Source organism: Temnothorax americanus, unplaced genomic scaffold (genome assembly GCF_048541705.1).
Source record: "Temnothorax americanus isolate GAGA-0224 unplaced genomic scaffold, ASM4854170v1 Scaffold2, whole genome shotgun sequence".
In the NCBI taxonomy this organism is placed as follows: domain Eukaryota; kingdom Metazoa; phylum Arthropoda; class Insecta; order Hymenoptera; family Formicidae; genus Temnothorax; species Temnothorax americanus.
In genome coordinates this window covers 3,705,455-3,730,183 of record NW_027509338.1, presented here as the reverse complement: position 1 = coordinate 3,730,183, position 24,729 = coordinate 3,705,455, and the positions used below count along the sequence as shown (strand labels likewise).

At 38.2% G+C, this 24,729-nt stretch overlaps 2 protein-coding genes and 1 long non-coding RNA gene across 3 annotated transcripts; 2 read left to right on the top strand and 1 right to left on the bottom strand.

The window, feature by feature from the left end:
* Positions 1-1,321: 1,321 nt before the first annotated feature.
* Mterf5 (mitochondrial transcription termination factor 5) lies at positions 1,322-4,311 on the top strand. Its single transcript, XM_077404968.1, has 6 exons — positions 1,322-1,755; positions 2,146-2,279; positions 2,356-2,668; positions 2,884-3,305; positions 3,418-3,627; positions 3,839-4,311. Exons 1-6 carry the CDS (start codon positions 1,573-1,575, stop codon positions 4,152-4,154), a joined length of 1,578 nt encoding a protein of 525 aa, XP_077261094.1. The 5' UTR covers positions 1,322-1,572; the 3' UTR covers positions 4,155-4,311.
* A 139-nt stretch (positions 4,312-4,450) lies between these two features.
* Positions 4,451-9,312, bottom strand: Repo (homeobox domain-containing protein reversed polarity). The gene is made up of 4 exons (XM_077404969.1): positions 7,926-9,312; positions 7,628-7,706; positions 7,144-7,367; positions 4,451-6,588 (listed from the first exon to the last, which is right to left on the bottom strand). The coding sequence occupies exons 1-4, from the start codon at positions 8,353-8,355 to the stop codon at positions 5,969-5,971; spliced, it is 1,353 nt and encodes a 450-aa protein (XP_077261095.1). The 5' UTR covers positions 8,356-9,312; the 3' UTR covers positions 4,451-5,968.
* Positions 9,313-9,511: 199 nt separating this feature from the next.
* Positions 9,512-16,213, top strand: LOC143896862 (uncharacterized). The gene is made up of 3 exons (XR_013256784.1): positions 9,512-9,697; positions 11,886-15,035; positions 15,304-16,213. It is a non-coding gene; the product is annotated as an uncharacterized LOC143896862 (long non-coding RNA).
* Positions 16,214-24,729: the final 8,516 nt, after the last annotated feature.

The window sequence follows — 24,729 nt, the reverse complement described above, 5'->3', positions numbered from 1 at the left end:
TGTTCAATGAATTTATTCGACCGCAATCGTTGCTGCTAAGGTGACGACAAGCGTCTTAAACATTCAAAGGAGTATAAAATGGTCACGCGCCCAATGTGTTAAGAATTTATGAAACTTGACAAGTATTAGATGAAGTTATTCTTTAATTAAATAAAAGATTAAATACTATTTTTTTAAATTTAACATATCTTTGAGATGCTGTAATGTAATTATGTCCGAATATATTTTTCTAATACCAAAATTAGTGGCTGCTATAATTTTGGTAATTTGGTTTATAAAAGTACGGATCACATGCTCCGATCATAGCTTAATTGTCTGCTTCGTCCCCCGATCTTGACTCAAATCATACCCCGATCTTGGCTTAATTGTCTGGATTATGCCCCGATCTTGACTTAATTGCTTGAATCATACCGATCTTACATCATGATCCGATCTAGACAATTAAGCCAAGAATATAATGAAACTATAAATAGCCCGATATTTCAAAATTTGCCACACATTTCTAAAAAAAAATTATGGATTTTTGATCGTGTATAAAAATGGATCTAATCAATCAAATCTTAAAGAATTATATATGAAATAGGAGTAGAAAAAACTGAAAAATATAATAGAATTAGAAATAGATCAATAACTCAAATATTGAGAAAGCTACAGCGTAAAACACGTTTTTCTGAAAAATGAAAATCCCTTAAAATCCATACCGGTCGACGGATTTTAATAAAATTAGAGAAGAACATACTTTCTATGATACTCTATTTGTGTGTAAAATTTCAACCCGGTATCTAAAAAATTGTAGAAGTAGACGCGTATGTACAAAAAATCCGTACACACAGACGCACACATACATACATACTTCCGGACATTTTCTACTATTATAATATGATTTCTTGACATTTTGGAACATTCTAAACCTATTTCCATCAAAATCTCGAAAAAAAATTTTTTACCATCACAAAGCTTCCTCTAGGGCCGGTATCACAGTCTCCGATTAACGTGATCCTTCGATTAAATTCACTCTTCGTCTCTTTCTAGGGGGAAGAGATGCAGAATGAGTTTAATCGGAGGATCACGTAAATCGGAGACTGTGATGAGGAAGCAAAAAATATATGAAATCTTTAAACTGGGCGCGTTCAGCAGCAGTCGAACATGATTGGCTCTTACTTTTAGAACCAACCAATCAACGTAGAGTGTTGACAAGACGAACTCAACAGTTGTGTCTGCTGAACGCAGCCATTGTAGACCCCGCATAAGAGTATACGCCAATCATATTCACGAATTTTACAACACACTGTTGCAAAGCAGCCAATCACGTTTGTTCTGCTGAACGCGCCCCATGTTACAGCTGTTTCGGAGTAAATTAGTTAGGTTAGGTTTGATTAGCGGTCGGGCCGGTCGGAAACCGTCTTAAACCAGCTTAACCTAACAAATATTTTTATAATCGTTTACAGCACCGTCGAATAATAAAATATCTCGACTCGAATACACGTGATTGCTGTGACTTAAAAGAAAATTTACTAAGTCAAATTTGGGAAAATTATATCGTATAAATCGAATACAATATTTTTTCTAATCATGAGATTCACCAATAGAAGTTTACTCAAAATGTCATACATTTCAAAAAGGAATGAGTTTCGAAAGATTCTCATGACGAACCTGGGTTTAACTTCCACCGAAGTGGACACATTTCTCGATATGAAGAAAAGTACCATTGATATTCCCTGTCATCGAGTATTAAAAAATTGTCAGATATTTCAGGTGGGTATACAAATATAATTTTAAATACAATCTGTTTTTTTCCCTAAGTCTCAAGTATAATATATGGATGACCAAATGACTTGATATTTTTTACATTATTTGTGATATAATTTAATAGAATCGAGGGATCAACAAAGAATTGCTAACTAAAGCTGTTTAGTTGGAACTGTTTACCTGACTCGTTATAGACTCACTCATTTTTGAAGAAATATATTTTCAAAAATTTTCCTTTTAGAATCTCTCTCTCTCTCTCTCTCTCTACTTTTCTAAATTTTTAGTTTTTTCCCTACTTTTTACGCAGTCTTTAGTTAGAATACAATCTTTTCTGAAATGAATGATGTAATCTTTTTTTTTTTTATAATATACAATATCTTTATTTATTTACTCCAGAAATATCATGTCAACGTGGAATCTTTGGAAAAGCTCCACTATTGTCTGAAATTGCTTGACTATAAGTTAGAGCATAGAATTAATGTACTCAAAGATGTAGGAGTGCCAGTTATAAATACGCATCTACTAAATAAGTAAGTAAACAGTCGACAGAATTATTTATGTTCTGTAAAACGAATAAGTTTCTTTCAATAATTTATAAAATTCCAGAACAGTCTATCATTTGAACACAAAAGTGTCCAAGTTCAAAGAGAAGACTGATATACCAGTCAAGCAAAACATTGCTGCAAATATATTCGGTGGTGAAATTCCCAAAGATATTTCTCAGTTGGAATTGAGTGAGGAATTGACACTCCGGCAATACTATCAAAAGTGTCTACTGTATTGCAAAACTCGAGTATTCAATCTGCCATATTTGGACGATAAAATATTATTGCACAGTTATATGAAAATAAAGAGCATAAGCATGATTGCGGAGACGCTGAAAGTACTCAGGCTTGATCTTCATTATGACAACGAAATGGTAAAGACAGCTTTAGCATTAAAATTTATCTGAATTTCTTTATGAAAATTTTCCTGATCAGTTTAAAGGAGTTGAAAGCGAATTATCGTTCAATTTCTCAAGTCTACTTTGAATTATTTCTTCGATTTGAATTTCTAATCTTAATCGAGTCTTAGTATTTCTAAGTTTTTGCTGATTCTATAAAATATATTTACATAAATTTATTGTTCAAACAGATAAGAAAGAATCCCTCGGTCATCGTCGCTTCCGCCGATAACATCAGGTCGCTGTTGAATAGTTTTACGAACATCGTAGAAATCCCAGTTGTAACATTCTTGAGAAAATACCCCTATATACTTTTACAAGATGTGGATAATATTAAACGATTATTGATGTTGTTTCAACAGTATGAAATACCGGATAAATACATAAAAAATTATATGAAAGTTTTTATGATAAGTAATGAAGCCTTCCACAAGCGAATAGAGATTTTAAAACGCCACCCAGACCTGAACATGTGGTACATGCATCCGCGAATGCTGCAACTTATATGCCAAATAGAGAAAACAAAGCATCGTGTGGAATATATTAACATCATGGATTCTTTAAAGTGGGCCCATCCACAATCGTTCCTGTCTACAGCAGCAGCAGTGGACAAGTAAGAGTTTGTAAAATATTTTGCAAATATAGTGGGACATTGAAGGACTCTATGTGGTTTCATGTATTTTAATATTGTACGTATGTATATTTTTTTAATTTTATTTTTTTAGATCTATACAAGCCGGCATAGTTTCAGCCAAACATAATTTAAGACATGTGTTAATAAAGGAATTGGGAGTGGACGAGGTCGATTTACTAATGAGACATCAACATTGGAAAACGGCTACGTTTGTTGATATCGTGCAGATGTTAAAATATCTAAAGAAGCATTTTACGATAAACGAGATACGCCCGAATATACACATCGTACTTTATAAACAGTAATCTACTTAATAATAGAATTATTTAAATTAGACATAATTTAGAATATTCAACAAAGAGAGTAATAGGAGTTTAAATTATGAATTCTGTTTTCCTATTTTTGGTTTTTTCAATCTTCGAGCTTTGTTTTTATTTTATTTTATTTATTTTGTTATATTGTAGTATTAGAATAGAGATGACTGATCAAAAAAATCTCCCGTTTCTTTTCAGATCCAGAGTGAAAAAAGTACTGGCTGACTTGAAACGACAGTACTCTCAGAGTACGGAGTACTCGTTTACTAATAGCCAATATCTCGCATTGTGCCTATATATGCTAGAGAAAAATAATCATTTCACAGGCGATGGTGTGTGGAGCAATGAGCAGAACGCGAAGCAACAATCTTTGGAAAAACAAAATTCCGTGAAGAAATCTGATAGTAATGTGAATATTGTGAAAAATAATCTGAGAATAGAAGATAATGATGATATTGATCATAATGATGTAGACAATGTACGCAGTAACAATATGTGTAATATAAACAGTTGAAACAACAGACATAATGTACATATTGTACATAAACGTTTTTACTTGTATAGAATATCTTACAGCAAGTCACGTTACAGAAAACAAAGTTTGTATATTTATAACTTATACAACGTATGTAAAAGTGGGATGAAAAAATACAGTAATATGTTTCAACCAAGGCTACGAAATGGAAGATCAAGCGAAGAATACCTATCGAGTTCCTTGATTCTCGTTTTTTTTTTTTTTTTTACAAATTATCTTCGCGTACTATGTGCATAAAATTCAAATACTGCGGTACGGAGATGAGATTATATCAATTTTGCGTCCTTCCTCGTTCTTCATTTATTACAAATTATTTTTATACAGAAACTGAATATTGCAAGATACATAAAGCGAGATTATTTCGATTTCTCTCTTCTAACGCAAAGGCACTGCGCATAAGGCATTAATTATTCAAGGCACGGAAAGTTGTCTCGATTATATTACAAATCTAATAATATATTTCGTTCATTCTCTCTCTCTCTCTCTCTCTCTCTCTCTCTCTCTCTCTCTCTCTCTCTCTCTCTCTCATTAGATTCAGAAAAATTTATATTTTTCCGAAATGGGGTAATTATTAATAGCATAAAATAAGAATTATTTTCATATTTTTTATCCGTATCAACCAAGAAGCGTTTTCGGATGCGAATGAAGTATAGTCATCGCGAGATGTCACTCCAAGTGTTAATCGCGCGGATCGAGACATGAAGTTATTAGAGCGGCGAAAATAGAATCCTTTTTATATAAATATATATATATATTCCCTTTCCTTCCGTTAAATAAAATATTTTATATATCCTCAGGATATATTTTTACATCCTTTTTTTTCTTCGGCATTATCTCTCGCACATAGATGCTCAATCAACTTTGGGCGACTCAGGCTAAGCTCCGATTAATTTAATCGGAATGAATCTAATCTGATAGTAAAAAAAGTTTTCAATTATATAATTAAATATATATAATTTGTTGTCTCTCTCTAATCCCTAATTTTTTTTCTTTACGTCAAAACAATAAAGATTTAATAATTCTATTCGTGGTAACAAAATATACTATTTGTTAAGTTAATTGCCGATTAAGTTAATCGGAATTTGGCTCGAAATCACTCTCACGCGTAAAGCGACGCGTCACTCGCGATCACTCAAGCAACAAGTACGGAAACATCGCGGCTGTCGCAACGCGAATATTTTCGAGCTCGAGAGCCTAGGACTTATTATTATCCTTTCGAATAAAATCGGAATACCGCACACCGATCGAGATCTCACCGGTGCTCACGATTTAAATAGCATTTTTCAAAAAAATTTATTCCAATCTCTGAATTCTTATATCATGAGCGGTGGCGCTATTTAACACTCCAGTGTCGAAAAAAGGTATAATAATTTTAATGTACTTGTTTCGTTTTTTTAAATATTTCTTTGGTCCCGCTTTACTTTTTTCGGAAAATGTTGAGTAAATCTATATACATATTGTTCTCAAATACTGAAAAATTATAGAACAATCCAAAGTATGCAATATGTAATTATAATAACAATGACTTTTAATTGGGATGTGAAAGCCCCAGGTGACCGTTCATGCAAAAAAAAAGAAAAGGCGCCCGTTCTCGGATTAATAGAGTCGAATTCTGCTCGTTCGCCATCGAGAGTTACGAATGGTAAGTAGCGCCGGTGCGAGAGCTCGGTCCGAAGTTACGCGATCGAAATTGCAAGTCCAGGATCTATAATACTCCTCGCGCTCGTCGCGAAAAATCGCGGACAGATCTCAAAAGTCGCCTAGAAGAGATCTAGAGCGGAGGAGGCCGCGAGTCAGTTCAGAAAAGGAGGCAGCTGGACGTAGCTCGGCTGGCTGCCGGGCTCGCTCTTGACCATGACCTGATCCTTCATGGCCTGGCGCGCCTGCGGCGAGTGCATGCCGTAGTCCTGCTTCTGATCGTTCGGCGGCGGCGGCTGTTGCTGCTGGCCGTAATCGGCCGCGGCTTGGTCGTGCGCGTACTTGTCCGCGAGGCAGCCGCCGTGCTCGTCCTCGGACATGGAGTTTCCGAGGTGGGTCGGCGGCGAGTGCGTCGTCACCATGGTCTGATAGTCGGCGCGGGTGAGAGGCCCGCCGGACGGCGGCGGGCTGCTGCCGCCACCGGGATTCATGTAGTCCTGATGGACGCGCATGGTGTTGCCGGCGGCGGCCGGCGTGGTGAACAACGCGGCTTCGTGCTGCGTCGGCAGCATGCTCGCGTACGACGAGTACGAAACGCTGCCGTTGTTGGCGAAGCCCGCGGCCGCCGAGTACGGCGAATTGGACGGGTTCAGTAGATTCAGGTGCGGCGCCAGGTCGTAAGCCGCCGGCGAGTATGCCCAGGCGTCCGACGGCGCCGTCGCCGTCGTCGGCGACGCGAACGGGTTCAGGGTGTTGTTGAGCGACGTGAAAGAGCCTGAAAACATAGGAAACGTTTCTGATAAATGGCAAGAGAAAACAGAATCTGTACAGATAAGTTGTAGAGTTCAAGGGACGTAATGTATAGAATATATAATTTTGTAATAATTTATTGTGCGCGAATGTTGCGTTGGATAGAATGTAAAATATAGTTTTATATCTATAGAAATATATTTTTTCTACACGTGCAGTATATGTAGAAAAATAATACACACACACACACACAATAGATTGGAAGAATATATGTATATAATTTTAAGACATTTTAAATTTAAATCGTATTTTGATTTTATTAATTATTATGTTGATACTTTTTGGCTACGTTCGGGAAGCACGCTATTAGCGCTATTGCATCATTCTATCTTTATCGCTCATCAGGTATAAAACAAGGATAGAATAAGCAAATAGCGCTAATAGCGCGCTTCCCAAACGCAGCCTTTGAGGAATCTTATATTCCTTTATATAATTGATTTATTTATTAACGTCTCTCTGCTCTCTTTCGTTGAAAAGATTCTGTCCCGCAGGTTTTGCACACAAAAATGCAAAATTTTACCTGACAGACCGGGGCTGGCGGAACCTGCGGCCATGTAACCGGCGGTCTTGCGCGGTGGTTCTTTCTTTCGCCACTTTGCACGACGATTCTGAAACCACACCTGCACGCGAGTCTCTGATAGCGCGAGCTTCAGCGCAAGTTCGTCGCGCGCGAAGACATCCGGATAAGGGGCTCGTTCGAAGGCTCTTTCCAATTCCTCCAGCTGATAAGCCGTGAAAGTTGTTCTGAAGAAAAGAGATCAAATATAAAAATCGAAAATTTTATATATTTAGATATAAATAAACATTAGCTACAAGTAAACCGAAAAAAGAAAAAGTTAGATTTAATATTTACAATATAAATTTAAATTAAAGATGTATTGATATTTTAATAGATTTAAGAGATTTTAATAATAAATTTAAGAGATTTTTATTTTATAAAATGAAATACTTGAGAGGATATTTAAATATAAGATCAATCACACAGTTTCATCACATGCAAGTACCTTGTCTTTTTCTTCTTGATATTATTGTTGTCAGTCTTCTTTTTCGAGTCCTTCTTGGCTGGCTGCGCCTCGCTGCTGACTGCAAAGTTAATATTTGTTCGTCAATCGAAAAGTTTGGAAAGTTTAGACACGAGATCAAGGAACTGAGTCAGGAGGACAACAGGAGGAGCGCTACAACAGTTTCTGTAGAAAGCGGAAATAAGAAGAAAGATAAGCGTAGGGTCGTGTCTCGAAGGAAACACGCTTCATGATTGATGAGAAGAAGACGGAGAAGATAACCGAATCGAGCATCGATTACCTGGCGCGAGCGCATTGATCGGATCGTCCGGCTTCCTCTTGAGCGCGTTGCCAAGCTGCAAACTCTGCTGAAGACTCGTCGAGGTCGGCGTGACGCTGGTGGACGTAGAGGTGGTGACGTCCTGGGTCTGCGGCGGCAGCGGCGCGTACATGCCGGACAACTCGAGCTCCTTGAGTTCTTTCTGCTGCTGCTGTTGTTGCTGCAGGTGATGCTGATGCTGCGACGCGGCCTGATGATGCGGCGACGGGCTGTTGGACGAGTCGAGCTTGTGAAGCTGACCGCCGCCGGTCGGCATCAGGTCGCCGCTTCCGTGATGACCGCCACCACCGTGCAAGCTCAGCATCACCTGGATACTGTGGGCCCCGGTGGTCCCGCCGCGCGTCCCAAAGTCCGAGAAGATCGGATCGTCCCACGAGGGTGCACCGTCCATCTTCTTTGATAATAATTTCTTTCCTTAAACGGGAGACCTTTAAACCGACAAACTCTCTCGAAGGATCGGACGATAGTCCGCGCACTTCAAAGCGTAAAATTTCGACGTTTTTTCTACGAAGTATATATCTTTCTTGATCTCAAAGAGACATGTTACTACCGACTCCAAAGACGAGAAACGAGGAAGTTTCTAGGATTTCGGGATTCGACTGATCATCAATTATTTGTTAGCTCTCTTTTCTCGCATTAGAGTTTTTACTCTCATTCCGCGTTTCCATCCCACGTCCAGCTCGCACCGTTGTTCGGTTTTCGGTTAAAAAAAGTCGGATTGTGCGCAATCACCAAGCTTGCGAAACCTCGACTTTCGATTTCCGATTCTTAATCGACTTGGTCCAACGTGCCGGTTAGCTGTCACAAATCCAATCACTCCCACGTGAGGGATGTCACAAATCACTTCTGCTTATCTCTTCAACACGTGAAGCTTCCCTTTTCGGATCTCCTCCGTCAATTTCACCATCTTCGGGAGTGTCGAGTGACCAACACGGTTAAATTGAAATCCGAGAGCCAACGAGATCGGCCGTCTCACACCTTGGCATACTTAGATCATCGCGAGGCTCTTCCGAGATTCTTTCCGCTTCCCGTCGGTGGAGAAAAAAAAGGGAAGAGGATCGGCGCGTCGCCCGATTGCCCGTAATGGAGCGCGCGCGGCAATTGCGATCAATTGTTGCCTGGGTTATGATTAATTTTGATTAGTTTTAAGCGGCGTTAACTCGCGCGATGCGCCGGCCGATTATTCGCGGCGGACCTTGGAAGAACTGGACCGAATAACCCGACGATCGACGTCTCCCTCGAAAACGAGAGGAACGTCCGTCCTCTCTTCTCTCTATCGGGACACTCTCGCCACTACTCCACGTCCCGAGCCTCTGGTTAATCAGCCGCCACTCACACAGGCTTATATTTTCCGCGTCACGCCGGCCCAGACCGCCCCCATACCCGGGGCCCCGGCCAATCCTGCTTCATGCGGGCGCGGTGATGCTGCCTCTCATGGTCCAGCGCCATCGTTCTCCTCGCTCCACTGTTTCCGCGGGCCCCCGTGGTCAGTGGGCGACTCGCTCCCCCCTCCTTTCTCCCATTATCTCTCCCCCTCCCCTCCTCTGCCGACCTGCGCGCAAAAAACGTCTCTCGATATCTGCTGGTGCGCGGACGGGGGTGGAAATGACACGGGGTACGAGCATCCGTGCGAGGGTTACACGCTAGGCGTTCGTGGGAATAGAAATAAGGGAGTCGCTCTCGCTTCGTGGGAAGTAGACGAGTTTCACCCAGTCTCCGCATTGCGTTTAGAGGTAATACGCGTGAGACGGACTCGAGATATTAAGATATGGAAAAAAAGTTCATTGAATAATGTTTATAGAAGATCCGAAAACAATTTTTAGAATTGAAGAAATTCGCGTTAAGAACAACTAAATCCCTGTTTTCTTCCATTTGCAGTACACGATAAAGCAATCTATACGGTACGACGTTTAAAAAAACGTAATGATTAACAGCTTATCTTCTTACCTTGAATCCATCGTGAATTCCGACGTGTATTTACAGCACAGCGACGTGTATAGTACGTGTAAATCTCCCGTCGATTTATAGCGTACCGTCATCAAAATCTTTGCGAGACGAACACTCCTTTCCGATTGAACATACAAATATGAATTACCATCATCGAGATGAGAAACATTCGAGACACGTGCAAAAATTGACAACTCTTCCGTCCTCATGTTCCTCTTCACCTTTTCCTTCTTCACTTTTTTTTTCTTCATCTTCCGTGTTCAACGAAATGCAGATCGGAAGCGGTACGACATTTCCATATAACGAACTGTTCTTCACGGACGATCCAGCGAGGTGGGGAAAGTCGATGCCGTGCGAAAACGCGAATGGGAGATCCGCGATCGACATCGATCGAGATCGCGAAAGGTGTATGCGGCACCTTCGTTGCCCCGGGGAAGAGATCCATGTCTCTGTTGGCCGGCAGTTGGCGTAGCACTGAGCCAGGCCACTCTTAAGCGCAAGCTCAATGAAATCAGCAATCGCCAGGAATTGCCTCGAATTGGCCCAATCAAACCAACCCCCCGTTCCCCGTGCGTACACGCGCGTATATTAACCGTTAATTTTCGTGGTCGGTAATTAGCGCGCGCTTGTATACGCGCCGATTTCGTCGCGCTCTCCGCTCTGATCGCCTCCATCGCGCCACCGATCGACCCTAATCGTCTCCCCGGCATTACCTTGTCCCTGCTCGATCGCTCAATTATACTTCCTCATTTTTGTATGCGAACTAATCCTAGATTTATTTTACCCGTTACATCTTCTGTCTTATTTTATTGACTTTTATTGAAGTGTTTAGATTATACTTTTCTTTATTAACTGCTTTTATGAAAAAGCATATTCTTCAAGATGTAATAATAGAAAGTTTAATATCAGCAAAATTATCTGGTTTATCATTTATTACTGCTGTTTATGACTGCAACTATACGTCAAGAGGTGCGACAACATCCGATTGATAATTAAATACGTAACAATATTGACCTTTTAATATAAAATGTATTCAAATGTTTGTCAGCTATTATACAATCAGAAAAAAGAAATTTGTTGCCAAGAAAAACAAATTGTGTGACGAAGAAAAATAATCTCGCATTTCTTTGTTCTTATGGCTCTTAAAAATTGAACTATTATTAACTTACTTCTGCATCATTAATCGTTAATTCAATAATTATATACATTACTCAATTAAATAATATTTCACTTGTGATATCCATTCTCTGATCAAAGCCATGCGCATACCTATTGCTTAGGGTCAAAGCACGCACGTTCGATCGTTTTTATCTCGTAAAACAATCGACAGGGGGAATACAATAAATATGAGGGATATTACGGTAATTAATATAAAAAAACTTTCAGGATAAAGGTGCGATAATGCGGGTGACTGCGTCATCGTGATCCATCGTCCCACCATTTTAATGCGTAAACCTAAACGCAACAGCAGCTTATCGTTTAATCTAAACATTTTATACGTTATATCAATTAATTTCCAGGTATGTTCCTGCAATTTCGACGAACGAGTCAGAGTTTTTAAAAATACAAATAGTTTTTTATATTTTATACACATATATGTATATTTTTTTGTAGTATTATATTATGTTCTTACATTTATAAATCTAAACCGTAATGTTATATTAATTTTGACAAAAATTAGAAGTGTTATTATTCCTTACAGAAATTTCTCAGAAATATTATTTCTTTTTTATAGACATTTTTACATTTTCTATAGATCTTGCGAAAATTGTAAAATATGAAGTACTTTTTTTCTATAGATCATACTTGAAAAGGGCTTGAGACCTTGTTTCTTATATTAGATCAATTGCATTCCCGACTGACTCATCATTGTCAGTCGACCAAGATGTTTCAATGGCGATATTCCCCGCGGCGCGTTTAATTTCCAATTTCACGGCAGAATACAAGACCGGACTCTCATGCGGGATGTTCTAGGACATTTCGGGATATTTCTCCGCGTCAAGGAGAATCGAACCCCAGGAGGTCGATGCGCGGCAGCGGCAGCGGCGGCGGCAGCGGCGGCGGCGGCGGCGGTGGCGGCCGCAAGAGAACGAGGAGAAGTCGGTAACTTAACTGGCCTAAATGGGTTTAACTCGATGTGATTTTGCTGGCGAACCACTAAATTGAACGAATACGAACTAAACTGAACTCAACTAAGCTAATCATATCACATTACTAGCGTTATTAGCCGAGCGACGATATAAGTGAAGGTCCGGTGAGCGCCGGACTGCAGTGTAACGCAGCCTCCTGCACCGACCCTCCGTATCCGCGACTTTCTCTCGCATCCACGTGTCCGCCATCTTGCTCCTCGCGAGACACAAACATGACCTACATAATAAACGCGTGTTCGTCCGCGGTGCGTCGTCGGTACATCGCCGGATTGACCATCAGGTGTTCAAGATTCGAAGGCGGTCCAAGGAGGATTCGCGATGTGATTCCCCGCCATCGCGCTTTCGCGCGCTTCTCGCGCCGCGCGGCGTACCGGAAGTGCGAGTCGCCGTAGCTTCACCGCCATGCAAGAACGAGCGAGACTCCATGTTGATCTCGTATATACCGTCATAATTCGCGGACCGCAAATGTGTAAAAAATAGCGACACATCGACCGCGAGGGAAGATAATTCTGGTTGTTTTTATTTTTTTTTTATTTTTTTATTCTTTTCGAATCTTTGAAGCGCTCCATTCGTCAAATATCACCAGCTCGCTCGCGCTTGCCGACCTTCATATCGCGTACCACGAACTTGATTATCTCGCCGAAGGAATAAGACGAACAGTGCGCGTTTTTATTTTGCATGATGAAATCTCTTCGTTTGTTGCACCATGATTATGCAAATGACCGGTATCGGTGACGGACGAGCACGATGCAAGCGGACGAAACGCGAGAAAAAGGGACGAGAACGTGAAGTGCACGAGGAAGGAGACGCGTTAACGCTCCCCACTCCGTCTGCGACGCGGTTGGACGAAGTCTGGTCTGAAGAGAGATAAAGAAAAGAAGACAAGTGTGATACGTCGTTGCCCCACTACTTCGCGCGGAGGGGGATAAAGTGGCGCGGCCTCTTCGGCTCCACCTCTTCGCTGCTTCGGCTTCCATCAAATGTACTCTCGATACGTAGCGCAAATGTATAAAATTATTCGAGAATTTACTCTTTTTTAGCTGCGCTCTGTGTACACGTTCAGAACGACACAATAAAAAAAGAAATATAGGTATACATGTCATAATAAAAAGAACGGATAAAGATCGAGAAAAAAGTGGTTTGGTCGAAAAGAACAGTTATTATTAGCGAATTCAGTTTTGTGCGCACATTAAAGCCGTCGTATATACACAAATCAACATAAAGTGTGTGTTTAATATAACGTGAGTTAAATCGCGAAATTCTCAATATTCTTTATTGCGCTGTTTGATAAGATATATGCGTATTGGGCATTTTATCAGTCGAGATATTTGCATTTTACTTTAAAGATTAGAGATTAAATCAGTGTACATCGGTTTTAATATGCACCAGTGCGCACTGATGGTGTGTCCAACCAAATTCGCTATATGAATTACGTGTAATAAAATTGTCTCTTTTATCTTTTATTTAATACAGAAAGACTAAAAATGACTGACATCATCAAAATCACGCAATCATTAACTGTGAGTAGGTATATGTCTTATTGAAATTTCGTTGCATCGAATCGTTAACTTGAAAAATACTTTAAAATATAACTTTTATAACTGTATTAGTTAAAATAATAATATACGAGAGATAATAATTTATTATTTTTTACATGTCGCGTATAATGTTTATTGCATACAACTCTCGTACAAATTTTACATACATAAGCTAAATAAGTATTAAATTTAAGTATAGTAGATTTATGGTAAATTTACGAGAGACGCAATCTTGATTATTTTATAAAACAATTATAATAATCAGAGCATCGAAATTATCTCGATCAAATTTGTTATATATTTTACCACAATTGTAATAAAAAAAAAAAAGAAGTTTCTGACCTAAAAATAAAATGCTATATAAGAATGATTGAAATATCTTAATACAATTGTAATAAAATATCCTTTTATCGATGTTATAGTAATTATACTAATTTGTAAATGCAAGTACAAAATCCTTCTGGATTATATATAAGATTTTGCAAACTATATACAGACGCGAGGTCGAATCTAAACTTCATCACGAAAGGAAACTTCGTCAGAAACACGCGCACGCGCCAAGAGAGAGAGAAACAGAGAGACGCGGATGCTCGACCTCTGAACGGTGGACTTCTTCTTTTTTCTGCACGTCATTCGTATTTTTTTTTCCGTCGTAGGTTTGTCATAACGTTTAACGACGAACGTGCGATGCTGCCCGCAGCGTCGGGGTCGGGGCCTGGACTGCATGGCAATTGAGCCTGTTAACGTTCAATTGGTCTAAATTGCCTCAATTGGACGTAATTACGCGAAGGCGACGAGGAACCTCCGCCATGCTTCTCTCTTTCTCTTTCTCTCTCTCTTTCTCTTTTTCTCCGTGCCGCAAATATCGTCAATGAGATGTTACGCGTTCTCAAGCTCTTCCTGCCGGCCACTACCGATATCGTATACTTTTAACTGTCAGCCGGTACGGTATTATATATTGAAATTTTTCTGCTAAACTCTGCTCCCATGGAGCAACAGCTTTATGATAAAGTTTATAAAAAAGATTCTACGCGTAAAAAAAAGAGAAAAAAATTCCATTCCTTATTATTATTACTTGTTCTAAGCTTATAATTAGATATGAACATATGAAATTGATCAAAAGAACACAAAATAATAATCGTAAGATTTTGGAAATCGTAGATTGCGTTTACGCGTTTGCAAGGGCGGAAAATATAAGGCGAATATCAAAGAGACATGTTTCTCTATGTCTGTCACAAATCGTCTATTTTGTATTGATGGCTGAACTCCTCCAGATCGTACACAATGACACGTTAGAATTTGGGTCCATTCATGTCCAAAGGGAGAATAAAGTTCTCTGTGTGTGTTTATATTTCTATATAGCACACGACCATGTGAAGCTTGTTTCGGCGTCTTATTCTGGGCTTTTGAAAATACGGGCAATGACTTCAATATCAGTAGGTATACATAACTAATGAATAAGATATTAGTATATTAATCAATTTTATATATAAAACATTTTAATTTTAATTTATTGATTTTTTAAGTTTAGGTATCTATCTATAATTTATTTTATATTGTTTAAAATATAAAGTAAAATATATAATATATGATATAGAAAACAATACAATCAATGTAATAATAATTGATCTATCAAGTACGGTAATTATATAATATCGCCGTGAGAAATAAAGAAAAAAAGAAAAAATCACGACTTTTTTTAAGAATATAAATATCCAAGCGCATATCGCGCGGTTTCGAGCGCATATATCGCCCTTCGAAGTGAGAGAAAATACGAACGCTTTAAACGATGACGTCGCATCCTGATTAACTCTCGGCGAACACGCTCGCTTGCATCCGTCGCGTTCGTATCCCCGTTGCGTATTTGCGCAACGAATATTATTCGTAATATGGTATCTTCGTCGTTCATTTAACAGCACGAATTTCCGCTTAATATTCGCTCACATAAAAAAAAAAAAACTGGAAAAGTTTAATAAAATCATTTAAGCCATGTTAATATGTGTTTTAGAGAGCTTTTATGCAAAGACATTGCATTGATAATTATGTCTCTCGATATTTTATTTGTATATCTTTACCTATTTCTGTGAAGCGACGTAATGACAATGAGAGATTCCACGGCTATACAGGATTTTCTCGCAGCCACGAATAAAACGTCGAGAATGAAGTGTCCGGGAATGGCTGCGGGTCGCGTGTCGGAAAGAGTCATCTCTCAGCCAGCATAAATGGACTTCAAAAGCATATGGTTTCGCCATACGGGGTCCTGGAGGACTCGAGAACAATTTATCGATGGAATATTTTCGTCAACGTGTGTGTGTGGGTGCTACCTTTTCAAATCTATACAGCCACACATAACAATCTCGAATACTCCCTTCGAAATAAATTGCTCGTTCGTTCCCAGAAAAAGAGATGTATAAGTGCGATGAAAAGTATTAAAAAGAGAAACTATAGAGCATTGTGCAGCATTTGTGAATTAGCTTATTATAAACTCGAATGATTTTGTGATCATATTTTATTTTACATACTATACATAATGCATATTATTATACAATAGTAATACATTTATTTAAAATACGTACGGACACACATACATATAAGAAATAAAATTAATTGAAAATAAAATTGGAAAAAAAAGAATAAAAGATAAATATATCTTCTTTCTTCTTTCTTTTCTCTTTCTTTCTTTCCTCTTCTTCCCCTTCTTTAGAAATGAACACCATATTTAATTCGAATTCACATTTATATATTCATATTTCTCAGAAATATTTTAATAGACCTAATATCTTTACAATATAGAAACTCCAAACAATTTTGGAGCAAAAGAAGCATGCATGTTTGAAAAACTTCTCGATTAAGTTAGTTTGGATCCCGATCTGTATGGTAGATATTAGAACGGCCTGCATATGGGCGCATTTTTCCGCGTTTCTGCGTGAATACGAGAAGCAATATCAGATCCAAAGATATACGTAAGCCCATGAACTATTCCCACCCGCAGTCATATGTTATATTGTATTACGTAGGTGATCTTGTATGCGGGACGACGTCGACCAGAGGCGTTTTTGCCCTCGACAACACGTCATGAGAAAGCGATTCGTCGTGAAATCGCGCGTTCTCACGAATCATGTGGGTCTACAAGTTGATGTGTGTAATCACGGGGGTGTAAGGTATTTACAGAGGAGCAGTGTTATATCGAACGACTATTATATATTACGAATCCAGAATAAACCGCTAATATAATAATACGAGATATCGGAGAGAGCAAGAATTATTCTTACAATTAATCTTACATTTGATGCTAGAGAGAGAGAGAATGATTTAAATAAAAATTAATTTGTGTTTTGAAAGCTAAAACTATTTTACGACAATTTAAGAAAAATGTAGCAAACACACGATATAGATGTTATACTTGACGTATACGTATTTCTTATGCTGTGATGTCTAATAGGTATATTTTTGCAATTTAGTATCTATTTATTACAAAAATGGTATTGAATTAAGATATTTTATGATGAATTTTTCTGTGAATGGAATAATATATTGAATATTTTAACATTATCTCTATGTAAACATATAATCATTGTGTGTACATATGCAATTCTGTTAGAACTTATTGTTAGCAAGAGATTAAAATTTCAGTTGAGACGAGAAGATCCGTATTTATCGACCGACTTCAATTGGATGCCCCTCGAAAGCGACAGGTGGCGACACCTAACGATAACTTTGGGAAGTATTATTATTATTGAGACTTTGAGAGATTTATATTAAATATACCTATATTTGAAAAATGTCAAACCGCGTATTTATTTTTTCTTATTAAAAAATTGAATAATTGCCAAACACAACAATCGAGTGACTTAAAGAATTTAATACAATTAATTCCTACTGAAAAATGTTGTGCAAGACATATAAGAAAAGAATTAAAATATTGAAAATGTTGAAAAAGTTGCTTAACTTTTGAGTAGCAAAAAATCCTTTTGATATACTTTTTTTTTAAATCTAAAAGAAACCTATATTTACAAACTTCGATTGGAGCATGGACTGCATTTTCGGAAGAACAGCCAAAACTTCTTTAATTTTATTATATGCATTTAAATTATTTAAAACATAAAAACTATCATCTTGTTCATTATTAAAGTATTATCTTCTCGAATTGTCTTTCGTTATGTCTTTGTTTCTAAACATTTTTTGTATTTAATTAGCTAGAGCAAGTTCGACCAAATTCTAATTAACTGAACTGGCGATTAATTCAATCGATTAAAACAAAATTTCTATAATACCTATATAATTTATTGCATATCTAATCTTTTTTCCTCTAAGTTAAACAACAAGAAACTAATGATTTGTTCAATATACTAACAAAATAACGCAAGTATACATACTGCTTGATAAATTAATCCGAGTTTAATCAAAGTTGCCTCTAATCTCCACATTCTAATCATCAAATTATATTTAAAAACTTAATAATATATATATATATATATATAATATTAATATAAATGTTTAATATAATTAGACAAGATGGATAGAACGTAGAGAGTTATCAAATACTATCACTAATTATAATAATTATTTATTTCTCTCTCTCTCTCTCTCTCTCTCTCTCTCTCCCTCTCTCACTCACTATTCAATACTTTATTTATTTGGTAGTTTTCGGTGTCTTTTTTTTTTTTTTTTTTTTTTTTTTTTGGAAGAAGTTAGGACATTCAGAAAATGTTTCCAACATATATAATAATAACGTACTAAAGCCCTTCCTTTAGAGTTAGAACCGGAAGGAGATTTATCATTAAGTATCCGTTGTTAGGTATTGCTATATGCCACTGATAGACACATGTTTTACACGTTTTAACGGACGATTATTTACTGAAGATGGTCTGAAACTAGGATCGAAACATATCCAATATCAAAGCCTTCTATAATTTCAATTTTATACTTTATTTATTTATTTGCTTTTCTCATGTTACAAAATTTATTATACATATTTATTTTTATTATATTCACCAATTATTTATGCTATCGTTAATATAAACATAATTCATCTCATTATGATTCTTCAAATAATCTTTCTCATTTTGTATACGTATATTTTTACGTTTAAAAGTCTATTTATAAACTCGTTGTGATTTGAAACAAAGCACGTGAAAGTAAAATCGCGACATTGTCGAACGTTACTGGGAATTGCTAGACGTCGGGACGTCAAACGTCTCAAAATATCGCATAGAAAGACAGGAAAGGTTTCTTGTTCGCGAGGTCAGTCCACCGGGCCCGCCGTGATGGAATTAGCCGAAGTGAGAAATAGGATAGGGCTAAACGAATAGAACGCATAACGCAGCAGGAATAACACACTACGCGGACGTGGGTATATATAGTTATAGCACGAAACAGAATCTCGATCAATTCCTTCCGCACTCTCCTCTCTTTCTCTTCTGAAATGGAAAATCTCTGATAATGTGTTTCAGCAAACGCTATAAGAAAGACAGAAAAATAAATGCTGAAATAAATTAATATTCTGGCCTTTGCTGAAAAATTTTACTTAATCCTTCATAATTAAATATATTAACCATATATAAGTAATCGTTTCGCTGTTTTAAGAGTTGCTCCCTGTTCTTCTGAAAAGCGCGACAGGGAGTCGAAAGACTGCCTGACAACAGCGATTCGTCGAGCTCGAAAATAGATCGTTTTCGTAGCATTCTGGGGATTCGTTGGAGAGTTTTGCCGTGGAAAGTTAGCGCGCTGGCCAGAAAATCAAACGCTGATGATTAACATTATTAATGTTATCGAGCCAAAGTTCAATGGATGAACAGCGCTAATTAATTATAAAATTCTCGATTTGCAGATATGCGAATCAATAAAAGATGACTGTCGCCAAGTAGTACTTTCTTGATATATCGCGAGTATATAAGATCCGACGTGGAAATTTAGCGTTTAGATTAGAGACAAACAAATTTCAAGAGTTGGCCAGAAGTAAAGAAGCATTGTTGTTGGCCACAGCCAAGAAAAATAAGAAGTAGAAGGAAATATTTCATAATAATACATTCGCACATACCATACGATAATATTTAAAGTTTTATATACACCGAATGTATATACACACACACAAGCTCGCTCTATAAATTGATTTATCACTAATTAAAAATAAAACATGTTTTTTTTAGAAATTTAATATTTAAAAAAAAATGTAGAATTATATATTTAAAAGAAAAAATTAAACTGTGATAATTTTTCTGTTGATATTTTCTAACTAATCACTATCTGGTAATTAATGATTGTGCGGATAATCACGCGGTTGATTGGATGATCGATAATCATTATATCTGACAATGAGTTGATACTTATATCAATGAAGGTAAGACCTTAATCTCTGTCCACGCATATTATCATACAATTTGTGACATCTGTTGGTTTTCTAAACGTCAGATAACTTGTCGGATGATTGTCACGTATGCGATAAGAGCGGAAGTAAGCTATACGTATAATGGAATTTCCCAGAAATATAACGAGCAGCAACGCTACATTCAATTTAACAGCTTTCAAAGCTTGCACTTTTAAGAAAAAAAAAACATTTTTGCTTTAAATAAACACGCAAACGCATGACACACACAAAGTGTTCCATAAAACCCATACAAGTGCGGTGCTATCTCGAATTTAGAAATATTTTGATATTTTTGGGGGAAAGAGTTCGATTGGAATAAAACTGTTAAAAAAGTTTCAAATCAATATATAATTGACAAAAGAGCACGTTAGATAAATGAGAGATATATTTGGTATGCTTTAATCTTTCGTAAAGTAAGCAAGGTATTCGAAAGGCAATTGCTTCGTGGATAAAAGACCCCCGGATATATCGATTCGTGAGCGCGCGCGCGCGTGGTACAGCCGTTCTTACGTAATCGTGCCGCAGAGAGATGTGGCGGATGGCACGTGTGCCATTTCGCGAGCATCTCCAAAGACATTAGCGCGTACGCGCGCGCGTCACCGAGAGCTCGTTTTAACTTCTTCTACATTTCGTTTCCAACTTCTTCTGCATCGCCCGATGCAATATCGCTCTGCCGCTCTCGGTGCCTCTCGGTGCGAAGGTTTCGAATTAATTTCAGCCGGAGATCTTGGCAACCCGGTTCGCTTCTCGGCACGATAACATAATTAATTTCACGGTTGAATCCTCCGGACTTGATTCATCAGATGTTTGCAATTACCTACAACTCGCAATTATGTTTCATCAAGCGTGTTCAATCGATCGAACCACCTTGCGCTCGAACGCGCATTCATTCTTCGATAAAAATGTTTATCGCTGAATATGCATTTAATATTCCAAGTTATTACAGCCTTTATTTTAGGTCTTTTGATTATTTTGTTATAAATGTTAAATACATTACGTTGTCATTATATTATTTAACTTTATTATAGTATCATCATTGTGTTACATAATTGATAATTTTAATTATTATATCTTTTTAATTATTAAAAAATTGTATTTATACTTATAAATATACTTATAAATATATTTATAAATGTAATAAAAATAATATTAACTTTCTTAGAGAATAATAAATAGAAGGAATGAATAAATTCTGTTTAATAAACGTGTGAGTCACGCATTCGCCGCGCTTGTTTCCTTGAACTCTTAATAGCTCCATAAGAAAGACAATATCCATCCAGATGACGGCCGAAAGCCGCGTGATCACTTGGACCGACTATTGTACTACGAAGATTTATCACCGTCGCGATGGCCGGCGCAAACAATAAGAAGAAACAAAATTATCGTCACGGTGCATTCGAAATCGTAAATATATTTCGATTCCGCACAGGCCTATCCTGTGGTGTTTGCCTACTAAATGTTTCGTGCTAAATCTAGTTCTCTGCTCATTAGAGCTGCTCGCCTGATACACGCCGCGGTTTTGTCGTCATTAGCTATTCATCCCTTTGAATCGGATAGCACATCTAATATTAATTAGAAATGCAAACGTATAATTAAAAGATATTATATAATACCAAGTTTCTCTCTCTCTCTTTGATCCACAAAATCCCAAACTTCCTCTGTCGTTTGTGCAGCCGATCAACCGAAGAAGGCCAAAATCAGGCCGTAACAATCAGGTGACACACGGCTGACCAACAGATTTACTATATAGTAAATTAAGCTTTGATCGAGACTGTCGGCTCCTCGTAAACAAGGCAGTTCGATAGCAGGAATAAGCAAGAGCAGAACGAAGAAAATACTGCACTTGGCAGACGGGTCGTCATAAACGAACGCCTAATACCGGCCATTGGCTCCTGTCCTGAAGACTTTTCGTCTCACCCACGTTTATGACATAACGTTAACCGACACAGGTAGAATCGTTTACGGCGAAGTACTTGGCGCGGTATCTTGGCGAAGTACCAGGCGAATATATAAACCTCCCTTCTCATTTCCCTCTCATTTGGCGGACACCGCCTAACGAGGTCACGGTCGTAGCTTAATTCACTGTCACAACTTCACTGTCGGTTTCGTTTCGTTCGTCACGTGCCGCTGAAAATAACACAAATTCGCAAGACCGAGGTATAGGTCCGCGATAAATTCTTTCCGTGCTGAAGATATTTTTCGTATCACGCAATCGTTTGTTACACAATTTTGTGGATTCACGACTAATGGAGTCCATTAAATCTTCAAGGGAGAGATGAGCATTTCAAATTACACGTATTCGAAGAATTTGGAACACGCTAAGTTCATAAGTTACAAGGTTTATTCTAGGTTGCCTCCAGATCTCAGAATGTCTCGAAGCTCAGAAAATTATGGATTCAATATTCTCGTCCAAAAAAACCCGTCATTTCCGATAACTTATATTTGCCGCGAGGGCATGGCACCTCTGGCGATCCTCTAATCTAAACGACCGCGACGGATGAACCGCGAGTGCGGGTCTATAATAATAAGGATGGCTTGATGCGTCGAATTGCAATATTTCCTGGGCGGGGGACTCTGCGAAGGCGATCAGTCTCGACGGCCGGATGTCGTGGCTGTTCTCCGAGAGGCTCGCGGGGGACAGTGATTCTCACTCGATCGAGCACGGGCCGCAAAAACGTACGCGTTGTTATGTAGCGTCGGATCGTATTCCGCACGAGTGGAATGTAATTTCGTTTAATTTAAAGAAGCCGCTGCGAGCCGAGCGGTAATTCTCAAGGTACCAGCGCGTTCTTGGCTCGGTTCGGTTTGTTTCCGCGGAAAATGAATATACTTGGTCCAACGAACGTTATAGCATTACGTAACGAGAGCTTAGCATTGACACAGTGGTCTCTCTCTCTCTCTCTCTCTCTCTCTCTCTCTCTCTCTCTCTCTCCCCCCCTCCCTCCCTCGATCCTTATTCAATTTGAGCACATCGGATCTGGAAACGAATACTTTTTATCTATACTCCACTCATCTTACGTTGCTTTATTTTAATCATTTTTATAATTATTAAATAATTATCTTTATCAAATTTTGATGTATAAGTATTGCATATATGAAACGTGATATCTCGTTGAAATATCGCGAAATACTGTCTCGCTCACCCATCTGACACTCAAACTCGATTTATCGTCTTGTTTTTCGAAAATAGAAATAGACGCGTCGATATCGCGCCACGGAACGCTTTTGGAAAACAAATATTTACCTTGCTTATCGCAGGTAGAACCCCAAGGAAATCCCATGTGGAATGCGGTGAATGAACGCGATAAATGTAACCAGTCAGGCTTCCGCAAATATCATTATAATTTCGATTTGCAACAATTAACTCACCAATTAAGACGCAGAAAATCCATAATTGAAATCAATATTTGTTTACTTCACTTTTATTTTAATTTAATATAATCGCCTTTTGATTTTCTACGCTGAATCTTTTAGCAATTAAAGCGTCCAATTAAATACGCGTGTGAAAGTGAGATACGCGTTGAGTCGTTTCTTAATTTTTTCTCTACAAGTTCTACTTCAATTCAATTTTTTATATCTTGGGATAATTAAGTCCGCAATTAGAAAAAGCGAAATCTACGTGGGATTATTATAGTTAAGAGGCAAAGTTCCATTTTCTCTCAAAGATCTATTTGCAACAATCTCCTTAATTAATATCGCGACCGTTAAATTCGTCCCGAGGAAAGATCCACTTGAGAGATGGGAGATATCCCCCGTAACGTGTAAGGGTTCACTGCAAGTGGCCCGTCAACGAAACGATTATCGCATACGTGGGAATAATCATGGCAGGGGGCGATATATTTACGTGGCGAAAGGTTCCCGATGCTGAGAGAGAGAGAGAGAGTTTTAATCCTCTCTGGATATTCTTATTAGCGCACGATAGGGAGGAGGGTAGGGTAGGTAGGTATGTGGGTAGTAGTTCAGTATTGATCTAACCCACGAGCGACCTTTAGTCTCTCCGGTCTCCCCTCCGCTATTCCGCGGGGGTGGAAATGGGGGTCCTGGATCGGCGCGACCTAGAGCAACCCGAGCGGACGCACAGCTGATTTCGTAACAGCCCTCCCCATCCTCTCCCCCTTCACCCCTTTCGAAATCCCGTCGTTCCCCGGAAACCACTGGGTGACCCATATATCCCGATGACATCGGAACGACGGAATGGCGAAACCGCGGGATCGTGTCGATTCAAAACGGCGCTAACATAAGCGTTTCGTGTGGCGGATTAAAGTAACGCAGAGAGAATTGAGAAAGTTATCGATGAATCGAAGAGTGTGGGTCGAAGACTGGGCTTGAATCGAAAATTTTGAAGCAGCGAACTCGAGAGTTTTTGCCTTGAGGGACGAATTAAATTTTAAAATTGTAATATCTGCGAGAGCCTCTGACAAGTTCGCAAGACTTCGCTCATAGATTCGAGAATCATGTCCTTCGCGAGAAAATAAAATAACGAAAAGATAATGTATAATATGATCTTTGAATCATCAGAGAAAGATGGAATTGCAGCTTATGCTGTTTTTGAAATTATATATATATATATATATATATATGCCAGATTTAATATATATAAATTATAAATCATAACGGGGGGGATATATAACACACCATAAAAGCCTCCACACAAAATTATAAGGAACAAGGAACGGATATTAACGATTAGGAAGCAAAAATAAGGTTGAAAGCACGATGAAAAATACAGGCAACAGAAACAGGGAATAACACAGGCAATAGAT